The 21,615-nt window shown below is 33.8% G+C and overlaps 2 protein-coding genes across 2 annotated transcripts; one reads left to right on the top strand and one right to left on the bottom strand.

The window, feature by feature from the left end:
- Positions 1-11,031: 11,031 nt before the first annotated feature.
- On the bottom strand, positions 11,032-12,825 carry LOC145109792 (PIN domain-like family protein). Its single transcript, XM_079046948.1, has 9 exons — positions 12,652-12,825; positions 12,499-12,558; positions 12,305-12,410; positions 12,027-12,069; positions 11,826-11,898; positions 11,612-11,699; positions 11,467-11,523; positions 11,305-11,383; positions 11,032-11,208 (listed from the first exon to the last, which is right to left on the bottom strand). Exons 1-9 carry the CDS (start codon positions 12,720-12,722, stop codon positions 11,195-11,197), a joined length of 591 nt encoding a protein of 196 aa, XP_078903074.1. The 5' UTR covers positions 12,723-12,825; the 3' UTR covers positions 11,032-11,194.
- A 3,902-nt stretch (positions 12,826-16,727) lies between these two features.
- LOC145109791 (uncharacterized) lies at positions 16,728-17,977 on the top strand. The gene has a single exon (XM_079046947.1). The coding sequence runs from the start codon at positions 16,942-16,944 to the stop codon at positions 17,773-17,775; it is 834 nt and encodes a 277-aa protein (XP_078903073.1). The 5' UTR covers positions 16,728-16,941; the 3' UTR covers positions 17,776-17,977.
- Positions 17,978-21,615: the final 3,638 nt, after the last annotated feature.

The following is a 21,615-nucleotide window of genomic DNA, read 5'->3' as shown; positions in this document are numbered from 1 at the left end:
AGACTTGACCCGACCCGGCATGGTCCATTTGGGTTGCATGGCATCATGCATTTGGATAGACTATAATGAGAGAAATAACACTTAAGGTTGGTTAATATATTATAAGTTCTAATATATTAATAAGGTTATTTAATTAGTATTGATCAAGAATTAATTTGGAATTAATTAAGTGATCAAAAGGAGACTAATTAAATATATGGGTTGATTGTGTAAATCATTCATTCTTATATATGTGGGCTTGTGATCCAAGATTCCTTATGTTGGACTAAGTCCATGGGGTGACCCATGGATACTCCATGGAGGTTAAAATCCATGGAGCATAAGGAATGGGTAAAGTTATGAGTTACATGGTGTAACCCTAATAGCCACCATATAAAAGAATCCCATGGCTCAAGAAATCGGGCACTAATGTGTGAGTGTGAGGGCTAGACGATTTCAAGGAGTGTTCAAGTTTCTCTCAAGTTATTCCAAGTGTATTTGGTGTTGTGTGAACCATTTGAGGTGTCACACTTGGGGCACTAGGCACTCAAGCTTCATGAAGACATTCTACATCAAAGAGGTATGTATTCTATCTTGTTATATTTATTATTTTGTATGCTAGATTAGGATAATACCTTGGATGTTCATAATTGTATGTATAATAGAGAAAACATAGATCCAAGGTATTTAGGGTTGCATGTACACTTAGGAGTGTTAGAATGCTCATAACCCAACAATAGTTGCTACCATGATGCATGCCACTTTGGTAGCATCATTGTAATGTTTCTTGTAGGCAGCAAGTTCTTCAGGAGTAGCTTCAGACTCATCAAGTTCTTTGAGCTCCTTTTCAAGAACATATTCTTTGTTCTCAAAACGAAGAGCCATCTTGATGTTGCGCATCCAATCGTTATAGTTAGAGCCATCCATAACGACTTTGGAGCAGATATTGAGCAAAGAGAAGTTTTGGTTGGAGGAGGATGAAGCAGAAGTGTTTCCAGGAGTAGACATCTGAAAAGAAAGAAAGTTTTAGTTAGATTTCAAGATACCTTAATAAAATAACCCAAAGATATAATATCAACGTTAGGATCCAACTATGAAGATTCACAACTTAGAAATGGGATGCCGAGATCCAAGAGTAAATTTCATAAAGGTAGGTGAATGACGATTCACCAATTCCACCATTAGACGAAACAAACGAAGTGAAATTCCTAATTCTTTTGAGATACATTGAAACTATTCAATGGCATGTTTTAATCTCAGATTATGCTCTTCTATTTGTGACTGGGATGCCGAGGATCACAAACAAGATGTGAATAACCATGCAAATGTGCTTGGTAACCTCATTGTCTTTATCATTAACTATTGATGTGCTGGTAAACCACATACGCTCCATCAAAATGACAATTATGAGATACCCATTACTACTCTTTATTAGTGTCTTTTAGTGTGCTGGTTAACCACACACGCTCCACTAACGACCAATAAAGCATAATGTGCAATTTCATGGATTAGCATACTTTTCACATTTTTCCTAAAGTAACTAGAGTTGGGATTTTGAAAAATAATGTTCTAGTACTTTCTTTAACAGCATTATACTTTTAATGAGAAGTAGTTGTCCTATCAAATCCGTTCTGCTAACGACCCTCCACTAATCAAGGGAGCGGTGGGTGAGAGTGAACACCCATTCAACTACCATTTTATAGACAGTTTCCTTATACCCTCCTTATAGACTAGCTTCGTGAATGAGGCATACTAGCGATTTGACTGACCATATTCTTATACATATATAATATTAAACATTTAATCATAGTACATATATAAGGTGTGTTTTAAAACTTTTTAAAACTTCAAGGTTTATATAAATTTCGAAATTCAAACTATTAAATTTAAATTTAAATAAACCAATTAACTAGATTTAATATTTATCTATTAATTAACTTTTAATCAATTTATTAAATCTTGTAAGGATTATCAAATCAAATTAATCAATTAATTTAATCCTAATCCTTATCCCTCTAAATTTCGAAAATTAGGGTAAGGATAATTATCCAATTAATCTAATCAAGTAACAATTATCCAAAACAAGAAACCATAAAACTTCTAGCATATTTCGAAATTTACAAGGGAGAAGGTTAGGGTTTTCAAAACCCTAACCCTAATTTCGATTAAGGTTCTTTGGAGGCTAGGGTTTTCGAAAACCCTTTGATCCAAAACCCTAAAACGAAAATTTGGCCTTTAGGGTTTAATAGCTATAAACCCTAATTTGCAATTCAACAATTATAGCAATTCAATTTAAAACAAAACAATGTCTCTGATACCACTAATGTGTTTTAGGTAAAACAAATAAACCAGAAAACAATTAACTAAGTTCACATGCAACCTACTTTGGATCTATGTTTTAACTATTGAACATATAACTTTGAATTGCAAAACAAGAACCCTAGAGGAGGAGGCTATTTTCGAAAATAGTAAACTAGGGTTTAGGAGTTACATACCTTTCAATTGTTATAGCAAACAATTGATAATCCTCTTGATCTTGATCTTGATCTTCTTGGAAGCTTAGCACCACAAGTGTAATGCCTCTAATGGAATCACACCCAAGAACTAGCAAGAAGGAAACTTGGAGGAGAGAGGATGGAGAGAGTATGCAATTTCGGCCTTAGGGTTTCTTCCAAAGAATCAGTGACCTCAAATGTGAGCCAGGAGGCTCCTTAAATAGCTGAGGGAACTAGGGTTTTGGGAAAACCCTAATGATCCTTGCTTAAGGCCTAAGCAAACCCAAGGGCCTTATCCAAAGCCCCCTTGGACGAAATCCTTAGGGTTTCCCCTATAGATTTCGTCCACCTCCTTCCAAGGAGGTTCTGGATCCTTCCATTCAACTATTAGTTAATTGCAAACTAGTCCCTGCACTTTATAATTAATTCTTTTAACCCCAAAATTAATTCTGATTAATTTCTGGCTAACTATTAATTAAACATAATGATTTCTAATTAATATATTAATCCATTAACATATTAATAAATCATTTACATATTAATTTATTAATCTTATAAATTAATATCTCTCCTTTCATAATTTCCTTGTCCAGTTGCTAGGTTGAGGGCAACCCAAAAGGACTGTGCTGCTATCAATTCAAGTACATACCAATTATAGTTATGGGCTTAGACACCTAATCCAACAGTTTATACCATGTAGCCTAAGATCCTAGTCATTTATTCTTTTAATCTAATGAATACAATTTGGTTATACATTCACACAATATTTATGATTCACATTTGATCCTAAACCTATATATATATATATATATATATATATATATATATATATATATATATATATATATATATATATATATATATGAGCAAAGTTCATTAATAATACGATAATAAAAGACTATAACTACATATATTCATGACTAGGATAAAAAAAATTATTCATTTACAAATAATCAGCGAAGCACCAGTGACATAAGCGATAGGGGTGCTCAAGAATGTCCGAAACCGAAAAACCGAACATAAAACCCGACAAACTGTACCAATTTTTAGGTTAACCAAGTCTGTTATTTTGACTTCTTCGGTTTGGTTAACCGAACCGGTAAAAACATCGATTTTTCGGTTCGGTTACTGTTTATTTTTTTAGAACAGACGGTTAACCGAAAAACAAAATTTTAATTATATACTTTATGATAATATTTAGGCTTGAAGTTTAATGTTAATATTAGATTTATTATTAGAAATTATCAATTTCAATTAACAATTTTCATATTTACTAACAATTGTAGTCTTAAAACACAACTGAGGTGAATACACAATAGGCTAAATACAATTTATATCTTCGGTTCGTTCATCTTTAACCTAAATAAATGAATATATTATGTTATTTTTTATTTACTATCGCTTTTAAATTTTATGTTTACAAAAGATTGTCGAAAGACCATTATTTTGAAAATAGTTTTAAGGGAAAATTGCAAGAAAGTTACTATATTACCATAAAATTTTGATTTTAGCACCGAGTTATTTTTTTTCTCGCAATTATGTCATTATATTTATAATTTTGTTGCAATATTAACCAAATGACCCATTCTCTCTGTTTTCCCGATAACCACTTTTCTCGAATTGCAATAAAGTCACTAAGTTTACCAAAATTGATTTTGACATCGAGTTTCAAATTGCAAGAAAGTTACTATATTACCACAAAATTTTCATTTTGTAACCGAGTTTTTTCTCAATTATGTCATTACATTTACAATTTTGTTGCAATGTCAACAAATTGACCGATTCATGAGATGTTTTAGAAGTTTGATTTAGAAGCTCGATTTATACAACACATAAATGAAGGTTGGTCCAATGGTTCAAACCCACTTACAAGTCAGCGAAAAGGGCATGGTTACCCTTTCAGAAGATGCTATTGTGGTTTAGAAACTTGATTTATACAACAAGTAAATGAAGACCCCTACAAGGTCGATCTAAGACCCCCTACAAGGTGGATTTGTACAACAAATAAATGAATTCTCCTACAAATGAAGATCATGTTGTGGTAATAGCCTAGTGATCAAATGTTTAGAAAACACATTTTTGTGAAAGCCACGACGTGGAAAAGATGAGACCACGACATGGTCTCGCAATGACGATTTGAGTTACGTAAAATGATCAGTAACATCAATGTACTTTGAAATACCACGACGTGAAGAAGTTTGACCATGACGTGGAGGAAAGTAGATTACCTTTTATTTTTAGCAACAAATCGAGAAATATCGCAAAAAAGAGGTATCATAAAAGACACGACACGACGTGGCATGAAGTGTACCACGACATAGCGACTGGAACAGGTTAAAAAGATAAATGATCTATAATCTGATCATTTCGACAGAACACTTCTAAAAACACACACCAAGGTGCAATTTCACCTAGTTAATCCTTAGGAGACTGATTTTTATGAGAGTTACAAATTAAAGCTTCAATTTGGTGGATTAAGGTATGAATTAGTACTTCTAACACTTCAAATTCTTATAATGTTAATGTTTAATTCTCGTCAAAGTATTTCTTCACAAATGACATCTAAAGGTCAATCTAGTGGCTCAAAGTCACTTAAAAGTCAGTGAAAATGGCGTACTCATCATTTCTGGAGATGTTATTATGGTTTAGAAGCTTGATTTGTACAACAAGTAAATAAAGACCCCTACAATATCGATTCAGGAGATGCTTAATGAGTTTGAACCACTAAATCGACCTTGTAGGGGTCTTTATTTACTTTTTGTACAAATCGAACTTATAAACCACAATAACATATCCTGAAATGGTGACTATACCCTATTCACTGACTTGTAAGTGAGTTTGAACCATGGATCGACATTTATTTATTTATTGTACAAATCAAGTTTCTAAGTTGAGCTTCTAAACTATAATAACATCTCTTGAATCGGTCAATTGGTTGACATTGCAATAAAATTGTAAATGTAATGACATACTTGAAAAAAAAACTCGGTGTCAAAATCGAAATTCTATGGTAATATAGTGACTTTCTTGCAAATTTAAACTCGGTGTCAAACTCAAAATTTTGGTAAACTTAGCGACTTTATTGCAATTCCGGAAAAATAGTTACCAGAAGAACAGGAAGAACCGGTCATTTGGTTGATATTGCAACAAAATTGTAAATATAGTGACATAATTACGAAATAAATTACTCGGTGTTAAAATCGAAATTTTATGTAATATAGTGACTTTTTTGCTTGTTGCACAAATCGAGCTTCTAAACCACAATAGCATCTCCTGAAAGGGTGACCATGCCCTTTTCGATGACTTGTAAGTAGGTTTGAACCATTGGGCCGACCTTCATTTATATGTTGTATAAATCGAGCTTCTAAATCAAGCTTCTAAACCAAATAACATCTCATGAATCGGTTAATTGGTTGGCATTGCAACAAAATTGTAAATCTAATGACATAATTGAGAGAAAAAAAAACTCAATGTCAAAATGAAAATTTTATGGTAATATAGTGACTTTCTTGCAATTTGAAACTCGGTCTCAAAATCAAAATTTTGGTAAACTTACTTACTTTATTGCCATTCGAGAAAAGTGGTTACCGGGAGAATATGAAGAACCGGTCATTTGGTTGATATTGCAACAACATTGTAAATATAGTGACATAATTGCGAAAAAAATAACTTTGTGCCAAAATCGAAATTCCGTGGTAATATAGTGACTTTCTTGCATTTTGCCCAATAAAATATTGTTTAAAAGTAATATGATGGATAATCAGAATCAATACCATATAAACTATTCATCCAATAAGTATCTAAGCTATTTCATGCTTATTAATAACATCTTATATATGGTCGTGTGACTATCAATGTTCGTGGGACTATCTGTTCTTCTCAATATGCACCATGATGCATGTTTCTCATAAGTGTATATGTCAAAATAATACATTCGGATGGAAATTTTAGCAAGCCATACAAGGGTTAGAGAGCATAAAATCATATATAAAAGAGCATTAAAAATATATTAAATATAACCCTTTTTACATCGTAAACCATCTATAGAACAACATTTATATTTATAAATCTTTATGGAGAAAAAAAATTGCAGATATACAAGTATGTGGTCTCTCTCTCTCTCTCTCTCTCTCTATATATATATATATATATATATATATATATATATATATATATATATATATATATATATATATATATGAATGAATGCAAGATGATCATGATTTATGCAATATTGTATATGCTTTTAAACTCTTTTTATCTCAAAATTGCTATGCTTATAAAATACACGAATACTACCTATGGTGACAAATAATAGATGGTATACATTGTGGTTATTGAATATATTCATCCTCATAAGCATTTGGAATGAAAGAAAAATGAGTATCAAAATAAACAAATGAATAAATCATTTTTTTGCTATTATTCGATAATTCATAATCGATAATAATTGGTTTATCAAAATTAAAATTTTTTTTTTAAAAAAAACTCATTGTTATTCATAAATGACATTGAACACTTCTAACTAGTTCGATGGTTAATCTGTGTACAAAAAAAAAAGTTATATAAATGTGAACAAAACTAATAGATAATTACCCTCCTAATTAATTTTTCCAATTTAATTTGAGACATAGATGCCACATATACATTAAGTAAGTTGTAATTACCCTCTTAAATCATTTTTCCCTCTTTTCAACATCCTCACTGGATTCTAACTTTGGAAGGGATTAAATAAAAACATATTTTCTCACAAACTTTGGAAGGGATTAGATAAAAACATATTTTCTCATGTAGTTTTGAAACAACATATTTGTTTTTTATTTATTTGAATCAATCTTTTTAATCTTTATAATATAGTTTGCATTTTTTTTCTTAACATCTATTTCAATGTGTTTGGTTCTTTCATGAAGAACATAATTTAATAATAACCGAATAACATATTTTTTGTCACACATTAAATTTATAAGAATATAACACCCAATTTTTAAATCATTTAAAAGTTTCAAAATCTACAATATTTCACAAGTCACAATTGTCATTGCTTTTATACTTTTATATTCAGGCTCCATGGAAGACCTAGAGATACTGGCTTGCATTTTGCTTTTACAAGAAATTAGACAATTTCCAAGATACAAACAATACCGGTGATAAAACTACGAGTATTTACAAATTTACCCAGTTGCATCACATATGTTATTAAGTTTAAGGAATCACTTTTGTTGATGCCAACCCATAGAACATGACACCCGTCAAGATGCAAAGTAACCTCAAGGCCATTTTTAAATGTGAAGTTCTTGGACTACGCATAGATTGGCTTCACGTTTGCACAAAAAAATATGGTCTATTAATGGTAAGATATATGAGCTTTCTAAGAAGTTGTGGATACTCAATGATGTTGTTAAAAAAATAACATTCTAAATTTCTAATAACATTCTGGTCCATAGGAGTGGCAACCATCTTGCACCCTAGCAGTCATGTATTGTTACATATTATACAAAAGAAAATCATCTTGCACCCTAGAAATCATGTATTGTTACATATTATACAAAAGAAAAAATTGCAAGAATAGTCCTCTGGTTGGGTGGAAATTGTTATTTTGGGCAAAAAAAGGTTTGGATTAACACTCATGGTCCAAAGATTTTCATTTTCTTACCATTTCGGTCCAGGTTACTTTAAACTTTTTTGTAATGACGATTTTGTTTTTGGTTTTTGCTTTTTCAATTTTTTTATTTATTTAAATACTTTTATAATTAAAAGAAAAATAAAAAGAAAATCTCTCTCTCTCTCTCTCTCTCTCTCTCTCTCTCTCTCTCTCTCTCTCTCTCTCTCTCTCTCTCTCTCTCTCTCTCTCTCTCTCTCTCTCTCTCTCTCTCTCTCTCTCTCTCTCTCTCTCTCTCTCTCTCTCTCTCTCTCTCTCTCTGTGTGTGTGTGAAAAAGCTACAACAAGGGGAAAATAGATAAAAAAACTGAAAAGGCTAAATAGATAAAAAAAAAAAAAAAAAAACTAAAAAAACACCGAGAGAGAGAGAGAGATGTATTTTTCTTTTAATTATAAAAGTATTTAAATAGATAAAAAACTGAAAAAGCTAAAACCAAGGGGAAAATCGTCATTACAAAAAAAAACTTAAAGTAAATTTGACCAAAATGGTAAGAAAATGAAAATCTTTTGACCATGAGTGCTAGTTCAAACCTTTTTGGCCCAAAGTTGTAATTTCCACATAACCGTAGGGACCATTCTTGCAATTTTCTCTATACAAAATTGACCACATGATTACATTTAAGTTAATAACCTAAGACTAAACTGCACAAATGGTCTCTGTGGTATGTCGAAAATTGTCACTTTGGTTCAAAAAGGTTTTGACTAGCATCAGTGATCCAAAATTTCATTTTGTTGCGTCTTTGGTCCAATCTGTTCTGATTATTTTCAAAATGACGAATCTACCACTGTTAATATGATTTTCTCTTTTTTCTTATTTGTTTTTCTGATTTAAAAAAAACAAGAAAATAAAATTAAATCTCTCTCTCTCTCTCTCTCTCTCTCTCTCTCTCTCTTCTTCCCCACTATTGCTCCTTCCCTCTTCGTTTGTTCTTCATGGTTCTCAAGAACACTTCATAAAGCCCAGAAAAAAAAATTAAACACAGAAAAAAAATTTAAACCAAAAAAATCAAACCCATTCTTCAAGTGGGTTTTGCAAGTTAAATGATGGTGAGCTGTTGTAACGCCGGTAATGGGATAACATATAAAAAAGACCTAAATTGATGGTGCTTTGAACACCCTCCTGGAAAACGCTACCTAATTTGACGATTAGTTCAGATTCGAACTAAACAAACTCCAATTTGGAATTTACACTCCAAACACAAGTTGAAGGAGAAACCCTAAATCGTCGACTGGCTACTTCAACAAGTCGAACCCGCTATCATAGCAACGACGACGGAGAAGAAGGGCAAACCCTAGCAGGATCCGACGAAGAAAGAGAAACAACGGTTGGGGAAAATTGCGCACAGTCAAGATCGGTTTACAGCGCCATCCCCATTCTCGGTTCGTCTTCTCCGTCAGTTCAGATCTGTTCGTCCTCGTCCTCGTTCTCGCTTGGGAAAATTGCGCACAGTCGAACCTACTATCGATTTTTCAGATCTATTCAGGGCCACCCCATTCTCGGTTCGTCCTCGTTGCTGCCCTTGTTGCCTCCTGTTTTGCTTTCCTTCCGGTGAGAACGAAGTGAAGGGAAGGGAGTTGGGTTGGGTTTGATCGGTACAGACAGTGGGGGAGTAGAGGGTGGTGGGCAGCTACGGTGGTGACGTGGTGGAGCAAGGTGGTCCTCGGTGGTGTTGGGGTATTTCTTGGTGTCGCTGGTGATCAGGGAATGAAGCAGCAACGAGGGGTGTTTGGATGGTGTTTCTCCGATGAGTGGGTGATGGAGGCTGCTTCCTCCTTTTGGGTTTCACAAAAAAAAAAACAAAGTGGTCGTTTATGAGAGAGAGAGAGAGAGAGAGAGAGAGAGAGAGAGTTTTGTCTTTTCTTTTAATTTTTTTTTATTTTTTTAATCAGTCAAATATTTAAATAAGTAAATAAAATTGAAAAAGAAAAATGTAAGGGTAAAATCGTCATTATAAAAAAGTTTAAAGCAAATTGGATCAAACTTGCAACAAAATGAAAAGTTTGGACCTCTGGTGCTAGTCCAAACTTTTTTGAACCAAAGTGACAATTTTCAGTTAATCATAGGGACTATTTGTGCAGTTTTGTCATAACCTAACTTTAGGGAGTTAATGAAATGACCATCATGTCTTAAACAGGTATATAATGTGTAATTTTGTCTAGGTTGCTTCACGCACTTGCAAAAGGTTCTCTTGACCCCTACATCCAATATGTTTACTATCACAAAATTGCAACTAAATGACAAGTTATTAGTTTTATGCCATTATATCGGTATCTAGTTCAGTTTTAATAAGTTTCTTTAACTTGTTCGCAAGGATCCCGTCATTATGTTGCATTTCATAGTCCAAAATGCTACGTTTTTAATATTTACTTTCAAGAAAACATTACATATGTTTCTCTGTTTATAGGATTTAATAAGGTTAACCCAAAATGCATGTGCCTACAATATTGAATAAATACATCAGAATGTATTCCTCGGATTTTGAATTTCAGACAAGTTCTTATAACCTTGGATTATGGATTATCGATAGGAGTCGCATAATAAAGTGAGCTCAAAATTTACTACGTTTTCGATAAATGGAGTGTGAAATGTCATATTATGAAACTTTCAGGCATGATAATCATTGTAGTAACTACTGACAAGTTAGGTTATCAACTTAACTTGTGAATATCCCTGTTATTAATCATATAGTTCGCATTTTTAACTTTTTTATTTTTTATTTTAAAATTTCAATTTATAGCAATTTTCTAATTAATAGTCGATTAAACATGACATCATTAGAAAGTTACAATAGACATTTTCAATCTATGTTAAGCACTTTTTCTGTCACAATTGGTTGATTGTTTTAGTATTCTAGACATCAAACACAAAGAAATACCCAAACAATCATGTACAACTACTTGCTTTAAAGTAGAAAATCAATTAAGATCTCATCTCTTACATGTATCATTAGACAAAACTGATATAATAAAACACACACACACACACACATGGAACAAGATCTTGTTTTTAGGCTAATGTAAAGATCATCATCATGGATACCATACAAAAGCACCTCAAATGTTACATTCTTGGAGCTGTAACAAGAACATAGTGAACAAGTCATTAAAAATATTTAAAAAAAATGTAAAAATTAATTACAATTTTTTTTAGGGTGAGTAACAGTAACCTACCTCCACCCATTGTTGCTTCAGGCAATCTTTCAATTGAGTATTTGTGTTGTGTGATATACATAATAGGCACACCAGGTATCTGATTTTACCAAAATATGTTAGCTACAAAAATTATAAAAATAAAAAGACAACAAGAGACTTTGTTACAATAAAAAAACATACCTTGCGAATCCTACGCTTCAAATCTCTATCACATGTCGCCACCAAATAGCACTTATGCTGTTTCAATAAAAAAATATGAGATTTAAATCTTTAATACAACTATAATTCAACCAATTAGTGTATGCCAGGTGTCCAAGGATTTTACCTGAGTAACTCTTTCAACAATGCAGTCATCAGCGTAAGTTCCTTTGTGAGTACAAGGAAGCCTTTCAAATCTAGGATCCTTAGCAATTCTGTTTCACCAAATACAATGAAATCAAAACATTAAATGTTGGTTTAATGATTGATTCCTTGAAGTAAAAGTTATGAATAATTATTATTTATGGTGTATAAAGAATGAAGAACAATGAGATTATTACCTTAAAGCAACGCGATATTTCTGACCAAGCTTTTCAAGTTCAGCCATCACACAATCAGTAATACATGGAGTGCCTTTTAGGAGAAAGAACAAAGAACCAAAATATTAATTAGAATGCCTTAATGCCATTTTTAATCATAAAGAGTATTCCATTTCTCCTCAAATAAATGCAAAGTTTAAGTGGACATCAATCAAAACTTACATTTTGCATATAAGCAGTCCATCATTCCCTTCTCCAAGTCCAACTACATCAAAAAGGTTTAAACATTTTAGTCCAAAATTGCAAAAGGAATACAAGGGATCACAAAATCAGTCAGCTGCAATCAAAAGATTTAAATGCTATGTGATACTTTCAAAGATTGAGCTCTAATCCTTGATTAGAGTGCCATAAACCAAAAGATTACTGAAATTTGCATCGAAAAGTATCTTAGAATTACAATTGCTTGAAAAGAACAAAATAACAAATTAAACAAAACTCACTTTATTTTGGATGGAGAAATTGATGAAGTTGGTATCGACCAAAACTCGATAAGGAGGTCCCAGAGCAGTATTGTATGTAAAGAACAGAGCAGAAGAAACATAGGGTCTGCAAATCGCAAATCGTAAATCACAAATCAAATGCTGAAAATCATGATACATACAGACACGAACATGTTGATGAATTAAAAACTTACACATTTCTAGGGAGCTTTGTTAAATCCTTTTTGTTAGGGTTCAAAACGTCTTCTTTATGTCTGAAGAAACAGGAGAATCAGAAGATTAACTAACAGTCATGAGATAGAAACGTTAAGAAGCAAAAAACTAAGAGACGCAAGGTGAATGATTACTGTTTAATCTCTTTATGAGAGACCATTTTCTTCATTACAGCGAATTTGGGACCCTTCTTTGCTCTCCCCATCTCTCTGTCTCTCTATACCTGATTCAGGAATGTTATTGAAATACAAACCCTAAAACCCTTGGATATTGATAGAACGGTTCTTCCAGGTGCCGCCTTGAGCTGTAAAAGACGGTTCTACCCTTCCTCATCACCGTGTTTAAAAGTTAAAACGATTTGGATTTTGGTCAAACGGGTCAAAATGTCCCGATACGATTGTTGGATCAAAATGGACATCGGCGGTCCCGGATCTATCTTTGATCGGTTTAGAACGGTCCAATCTATTTTGGATCGGTAAGAGACTTTTTTTTTTTTTTTTTTTTTTTGGGACAGTTCTAGGTTTTTTTTGGGACTCATCTAGGTCTTTGCACTCGTCTTTTTTGGTCCAATTTCGTTGTTTTTTGGGTTTTTTGGTGTGGATTTTGAGTTTTTTCATTAATAAATATGTGTTTAAAGCCAAATGATAGTAAGGTTTATCTTATGATACACAAATATGTGTTTAAAGCCAAAATGGATTTTGTGGGTCTCTTAGGTTCATGATTTTTTTCGAGTATAATCGACCATATCCAACCTGATCTTTAACCTTAATTCGGGTCATACGGGTAGATAGTTTAAGAGTAATTTAAAATAATCGGTTCATTCTTCAACATATTTTTATCAACTTTTTAATTGATAAATGGCTAGTAATAATGATTATAAACAATTACTAGTTAAGATATCATTCTGATTTTTATTAATAAATCATTTTGGATGAAACACTTAAATATATTTTAGACGACAGACTTCTAGATTATGTATTTTTTGTAGCTAACTTCTTTAAGGTTGATCGGAGTGGCACCACCACACACTGCGGTTTGGTGACATGACAGTGCGGTACTACGGTGAACACCACAACGACCGGTGTATGGGTCATTGGGTTGCGATGTCTACTCTGCACGAGACCATTGTTGTGTCTTTTTTCTATTTTTTCTTCATTTAAATTCTTTTAATTCATTATTAAATGATATATATATATATATATATATATATATATATATATATATATATATATATATATATTAAAAAAGTGAAAGGATTGACAAGTATAGTATACTATTTCCTATTAGCTTTGTGGGATGATGGAAGGATGAAGAGAAAATGATTTGACATTGATGTGACAGACCAAAAATATGGTAACATGATGTACCACATACACCGGTGTAACTTTTCTTAAAGTCCATTAATAAGGCTGGAGGGAGTGGTGCCATCAAAACCGTACTTCCTCCTCCGCCACATAAGCATCACGTCATTTTTTACCACACAAGTGTGGTCTCTTGCCACACAAAGGGAGTGGTGCCACACCTTTATTTATTTATTTATTTATTTTGTTTTTTTTTAACTATTTTAATTTAATAAAACTTCTTTTTTAAATAAAAAAACATAATTTTAAAAAGATAATATTTCATTAATTAAAAATACAAATACCATACATTAATTAAAAAAACCTAAAAAATTAGAAAAGCAAATTAGAAACATAAAACCTACAATTTAAAAAAAAAAAAAAAAAAAAAAAAAAAAACACCAAACGATTAAAAACTTGAAAAAAAAATAGAAATTAGCCACGATTCATGTAGCGTTTTCTCACTTCCTCCTTGGAACAGGTTCATCTTCGTTCAGATCAAATTGGACACGAGCATCCGATGTAGTGTGGTCGGAATCAGATGTTCTGCTGCGTTTTGAACCATTGTCGATATGCTCGTCTGATGTTTTGCTACTCAGCAATTTCTTGTTATCTTTCAAAAAAATTCCAAACTTCAAGAAACTTGAAAGCCTTCAGATTTTCTTTTTGATACACTTTCAACGCTTTCTTCAAAATCACTTCATCGCTTTCTCCACTTTTCCATTGACGTTTCATGTTGTTCCACAAGTCATTAAACAACATGACTTCCTTGTTCATCTTCCTCCATTTGGAGTACACTTGATGTTTTGAACGGTATTCTCCACGGTTCATTCCTTTATGGAACCTGTGTAAAACGCGAATCCAAAAGCGGTAATGCTTTTGGTCTTTTCCAACCGTCGCATCTTCTGAAATATCGATCCAAGATTGTGCCAACACTAACGCTTCCAAAGGTTCCCAACATCTAGCCTCCGCCTTCTCTTTTCTTTTAGTTACTGCTCGAGTGGGCTGAGTTTCTGTAACGAATTCCGGTTCAGAATCAGAAACGACCGTTTCTGGTTGTGTTTGTGTTTGTGTTTGTTGAACAAACTCGGGTTGAGACAAAAAATCAAATGGAATAAAATCCGGGTCGGGTTGTGGTAGTGGTGGTGTTTATGGTAGTGGTTGCGCTGGTTGTTGTGGAAAATACGGAAGCATACCGCCGTAGTGGTAATACGGAGGTGAGAAAATCGGTTGATCAAATGTAGGTATTAGGGTGTTGGTGTTTCTGACTGGTGTTTTTTCTTTGCTAAGCCTTTTGGAAGAAGACATTTTTCAAAAAAAAATTGGATGAAAAGATTGTGTAAATATTTGTGTAAAGGTGGTGTGCATGTGGTGTAAATGGTTAAAATGGTAACATATATATATATATATATATATATATATATATATATATATATATATATATATATATATATATATATATATATATAGATGGAGTAATGGTTAAAAAAAAAAAAATTACACGAATCTTGAACGTTCAACGGTCAAACATGGAAGAAAGCACCCAGCCAATTAGATTACGCGGTCTTCTATAGCCGCATTGCGGTTTTGGCCGCACGAAACCGCACCCTGGGGGCGGTGTTCGCGGTCCACGTGGCTGCATCGCGGTTCCAAACCACACCCCACACCGTATAGCATAAGAATCTATATCACTGTATGTTTGTTTGTTTATCATAGGTATGCCCTTCTATTTATGTTAATATCGATCACAGTTAGATTGTTAAGTTTAATTTACAATATGGTTTAAAACACCCCAACTTTAAAAAAAAATGATTTCCTGATCTAAACAAAAGTTTATCATAACATACATTTATAAAAAAAAAATCGGCCCCTTTCCATAGTTTTAAAAAAGAGAGTCCAACAATCCATTGTTGCATCTAATGGCGGAGCCAAAATGAAAATCAAAGAGGGGATCCATCATATATAAACGATTAAACAAAAATAAAAACACTAAAAATTTCAAGTACATATTTGAAATCCGAAGAACAAATGTGAAATGTTAAGAAAAAGTTTCTATTATTTTACTGGAATATAACATTAAAAAAAAAAAAGCAAAGTAAGTTACAAAAGTGCATAAGTTGTAACATTTTGTTGAAAAACCATTATATTAAACGTTTTTCGGAATTTAGAGGGATGAAAGAATTTTTGATAAATGTTGGTGCAAATGGGAAAAAATTGCATATTATATATCATTGAAATTCGAAATACCTTAGAGGGATGGGAGAATTTTTGATAAATGCTGGTACAAAACTTGGATCGTTTTTCTATAATTTTTATAGTCGTATGGTCATTTTTGTATTCATTTGCAAAATGACCCATATCCAATTTTTGTTCCGGGTATGGGTTTACCCAAACACAACCCTAGTTTGGGTCAAAAGTCAAAACAAAAAATTTAAAGATTAAGTTATAAGAATTAGGTTGACTCGTTAGCAACTTATTTTATTTAACATTTTAATTGTCGCATAATTGACTTATTAAACGTAATTCAAATCATCACTGAAATTTTGAAATACTAATCTAATTTTGTTTGAGTACATCATTTTGGTTGAAACATTTTAGTATATACATTAGACACTGAATTTTAAAACAGTGAATTGTTTTTAGCTACTTTACAGTTCTATTCCATTGATTTATTTTCAAATAAACAAGTTCGATTAAAATAAAAAATATTTTCATGTACATAAAACCAAACACAATGTAGTTATTTGTAAATAATATAAATAAAAATAGTTCCAATTGTACAAATTACAAAAGCTGAAGGGGCTATAATGTAATATTCACATAACGGTAATAAAAGTCTCCATCAACTCCGAAATGACATCAGGCGAGAGAGAAGAAAATAAAATCACGGCGTCTCTCTTCCCCTCAAAATTCGCCAATCGCCCTTCCAATTCTTGATCAGATTCCTTGATCTTGAACTCAAAACCCAATTTCATTCAAAAATCCCCTAGTTGATCTCGATTTCATGTCAAAATCAGTGTAATTAACGCCTGATTACACCGAATTTAGTGTTTGTGTGTGAGAGGGAGATATTCATATCGAGAAATGTCGGAGACGAGGATTCTAGAGATTAACTTGATCTCTGCGCAAGGTCTAAAGATTCCCCCTTCTACTAAACGCAAGACGCACACCTACGCAATCGCATGGGTCGATCCCACAGTCAAGCTCCGGAGTAGCCTTGATCCCGTCGGAGGCGATAACCCTACCTGGAACGAGAAGTTCATCTTCCGAGTCACGCCGGATTTCATCTATGGAGACACATCCGCTGTTCAATTCGAAATCTACGCTTGTGGATACATCAGAAACTATCTCATCGGCCACGTACGTTACCTCTTAAGTAGTAGTTCCCTCACATCCTCCAAAACCGGTGCAATGATCGGAACTCCGGCATTCTCCGCCGTCCACATCCGCCGTCCATCCGGGAGAGTCCACGGTGTACTCAACATCGCTGCGACAGTTTACGAGGGTTCAGATTTTGCAGCGTTTAACGGGATGTCCGCCGTGTGTTTTCGTGATCTGATTGGAGAAAAGGAAAATGATGATAAACGCCGCCGTGAACGGAGGCTCTCATGGCATCCCAGCCGCGACGGATCGAAGAGAAGCCAGCGATCATCTGGAGCAGAGTCTTGCGATTCTCCATCGGTTGAATTCTCCGACGGAAACGATTCCACGACGTCGTCTTCCTCTTCCTCCCTGACTACGGCGGCGTTCAAGGACTTGAACGGCGTGAGATCAACCGTTCAAGTGGCGGGAAAGAAGAATTTGAAATCCGACGGTGGGGGTTTGTTGTGTGGGTTAATGTTACAGAGGAGATTTAGTTACTGTCCGTCGGATCAAAATCTTTTGACATTAACTGGATTTCGTGATCGGAAGATCTAGAGAGATGATGGTTTTTCAACGGCTGAGATCTGATTTTGATGGCTAGTTAATAATACCTTGTTTGTTACAGAGTTCGGTAAGTAACCAAATTACTATTTTGACCTTTACAAGAATTCAATTCTTATGTTATATGTGAAAGAAGTACAAATTCTTTTTGTCAAATCGATTGAATTATAGAAATAAGGTTACATTTCTTGTTTTAGTAATTACAATCTTCAACTCTTGTTTTCGAAAACCTAATAAAATCTTTTTCGTCCTCTCAAATCCAATAATAAAGTTTCATTAATTTGGATACTAAATAGCTTGATTATTTTATCTTATCGTTTATTATTATTGTTACTGTTAGAATCTTGAAATGAACCATTTATTGATGTTCTTGAACCTATGTGCCATGATATCGTTTTATTGGAATACTCATTTTGAAAATCATTTTTTTTAATAATTTGGTGTAACTTGTCTTAAAAACGTAAAGATAAAAGAAAGTTAAATCACGTTCACATATACTTCTAAAAATTCAATTCAATTTGATTTCTTTTTAAAAGCAAATATGATTATTCATTACATGATGTGGAGAATTAGCCATGGGAACAAAAGGGAAAATTATGTCCATCAAAGAGAAGAACAATCCATGCGTGTGTCGTGCCATTTGTGACATTGTATCATTGTATGAGTCGTTAACTCATCATTCGTGTGACCTTGCTCGACTCAATATCCACAGAATCCAAAAACCATTATAAATGAACATGGTTATTATACTTATAAACACTTTCACATCACAATTTGTGAAAATTACGTAAATCGATGTGTATTTTTAATTTTTATTCGGTAAGTTGTTATCTTAATCGCCATGATAAATACTTGAAAATCTAAGTTAACAATCAAAATCAAGCTTGTTCTGGGATCTAGATATTACCTATGATCATTTTATGTTTTGCAAAATCTTTATCGTAAATAAAGATTTTGATGCAATGAACATTTGGGATTTATTTCAGAAGGTAAACGTTTCCTTTTAGACAATTGGTAAGACGAAAAAACACTTGGGTTTGGTAACACTGAAGTACAAACAAATGTCATATTAAACTAGAAAAGAAACAACATTAAAAGCAACATAACCCCAAATGTTGATGCAATAACCAGAACGAAGCATAAAGTCGATTGGAAGAAAGTTTTGCTAAAAAAGCATTTTGACCCTGTTCAAGAATATGAAGACCTGGATCAACATGACTCCCAACTAAAATGTCAGTGGTGAGACAATTTTTAATGGCAAAATATAAAGAATCAGAAAAATAAGATTTCATCAGGTTGATCTTTGGTTAATTTGCTAATCAACAAAAAAATTGTAGTGGTATAGGGAAAGACGAGGCAATCAAGAAGTTTAAGATGTGCGGGAAGAGATGAATGACCAACATGAGGGATTAAAAAATTGGTATCGTTACCAAAAACAACTTGATTTTTATTGGAATATTGTTTGACGACATCTAGGTTGGAAATGGACGGTATCATTTGTACGGTGGCCCCAAAATCTTTTAGAAATTATGAAGGCATAATAGCTAGTTGACCATTTTCTTTTATCTCATATTGATGGGGGAAGAAACATTTTGTGGGTTTATAATGTTTTTCTCTTGATAGGCCTTCAAAGGCTCGTAGTAGATCAAGGGATTGGCCAAGCCCACACATGCGTGCCTAGCCTAGCACTAGCCGACGCCGCGAGTGTGCGATTTAGACGCACTTGGCACGACGCATCGGTCGCTAGGAGCTAATGAGCTTTTATTTTTAGCAGTTTCAGGATCGGTCGAGTCGAATCGAATCCGGTTCGTTCGGAATATTTTGGAAGGCCGGGTAAATGGCTTGCTTAGAGAGCAAGGCGTTGCCATAGGGTTTCTAGGGGCCGACCCATGAGGGTTTTTTTTTATGCCTTCTAGGGTTTCTAAACCTATAAATACAACTCTCTAGGAGCCATATTTTCTGCTCGAAAATTAGAAGCTCTCTCTCTCTCTCTCTCTGTGCGATTTCTTCCGGTTTCTTAGTATTTAATTTGCGTTTATCGGTTTCCATTGCTGTTGGAAACTCGGTAAATCTGAATTAAATCCTGGGGTTTTACTCTGTTGCTTACAGCCGATAGAAGCAAAACCTGTAAGGACAGGAGTTAGATCCGTGCAGTTGTTCCACGATCAAGATCAACCGTCAACAGGTCGGTTTTACATTACTGTCTTGTTTTTAATTTCATCCAATAACAAGACACTCTCCTTCTACCTTTCTCATAATCAGATCTAATCGAGAATGACTGATCCGGTTTTTAGATGAAACTTGGTAATCAGATTAATAATAATTGGATTTATTATTCATAATTAATCGACATATAATTCTCAATATTATTTGTCGATTTCCTTGCGTGTCTATTAGATCTAATATTCAACAATCTTAAAGGTTTTTATGAGTTTATAAATCAACAAACTAATAGAAACCCAAATCCCAACTGCTAGTCTCCACTACATGAACCAAGAGTTTGCCAAGCTTGACTGATTCAAGTTCATGCTTCATGTGTTGAACCTCGCCTATGTTTTGGACCCAAAACTGGCCCCAATTCCTGCTGATCCTTGCGTGTCTGAGGAACTATGTGTGGGTCACATCAAGAACTCATTTTCTGATCGTCTCTATGATCTTTACATGCCGGTCAAAGATCCGAGAGAGCTATGAGTGCTTTGGAACTGAAGTACAAGGCACATGAGAATGATACACAGATCTGAGGATTACTCATTGGATGATCTGATGAAACACATTCGCATTGAGGAGGAAACTCGCATCAGGGACAAGCGTGGTAAAGTCGGATCGAGTGTGCACCATGTATCAGCTGGGGGTTCTGGTCATAAGACCAAGTTTGGGGGACAAAACAAAAGGAACTTGGGACCCAAGAAACAAAGCTTCAAGAAACCAAGTCATCAGAATCCTAACTCAATGCCTAAGAGGGTCGGACCTTGCCACATCTGCGGAGAGATTGGGCACTATGCGAGAGAATGCAAAGACCGCAAATCAGGACAGGTTGCACATGCAGTCGAGCAAGTGACTGATATGGTGGCAAGTGTGAACCTTGGAGAAATTTTCATGATCTCTTCCCTTACCTGAGAAATTTATGCTCGAGGATGGTTCGTGGACACTAGAGCCACTATGCATGTTTGTGAGCAACGAGAGAGCTTCCGCACTTACCGTCCAATGTCACCGAGAACAGTAGTCATCTGTGCTGATAGTCACAGAGATGAAGTTCAAGAAGAGGTGATGTATGTTTGAAGTTTACATGTGGTGAATGGGTTACCCTTCGAGATGTTCTTCATGTTTCTACTATCTCGAAGGGTTTGGTTTCTGCATATAAGTTTGACAAAGGTAGGTTCAAGATGAAGCTTGAGAATGGCGGAATTGTGATCACTAAGGGAAGAATATATGTTGGAAGGGCGAACAACTTTTCATGTATAGTCTTTCCCTTAGTTATGAAGGTAGTGCAAGTAGGTCAAAGTGGTGGTTCTAATGTTGAAAATGTGTCTTATGTGGGTATGAATGATGTAACTGATGGAATGATTGCTAATGTGAATGAAGTGAACTTTTATGGTTACTTTGTTTGTTCAATTTCATTATGGAATAAACGTTTAGTACACACTAATGTTAAAAACATTGAAAAAAAATGCAAACTAAAGGAATGTTGACTCAAGAGATTTTGAAAAATGTGTAACTTGTGTGAAATCAAAGTTTACAAAGAAACCATTTCCATCAGTTAAGAGAAATACATCATTACTTGGGTTGATTCATTATGATATATGTGAATTGAATAGAATACTTAATCGAGGAGGA

The sequence above is a fragment of the Lactuca virosa genome, chromosome 4 (assembly GCF_052849685.1).
Source record: "Lactuca virosa cultivar CGN04683 chromosome 4, Lactuca_virosa_CGN04683_v6, whole genome shotgun sequence".
Lineage (NCBI taxonomy): Eukaryota > Viridiplantae > Streptophyta > Magnoliopsida > Asterales > Asteraceae > Lactuca > Lactuca virosa.
The sequence above is the reverse complement of the archived record's forward strand: the minus strand, read 5'-3'. Positions and strand labels throughout refer to the sequence as shown.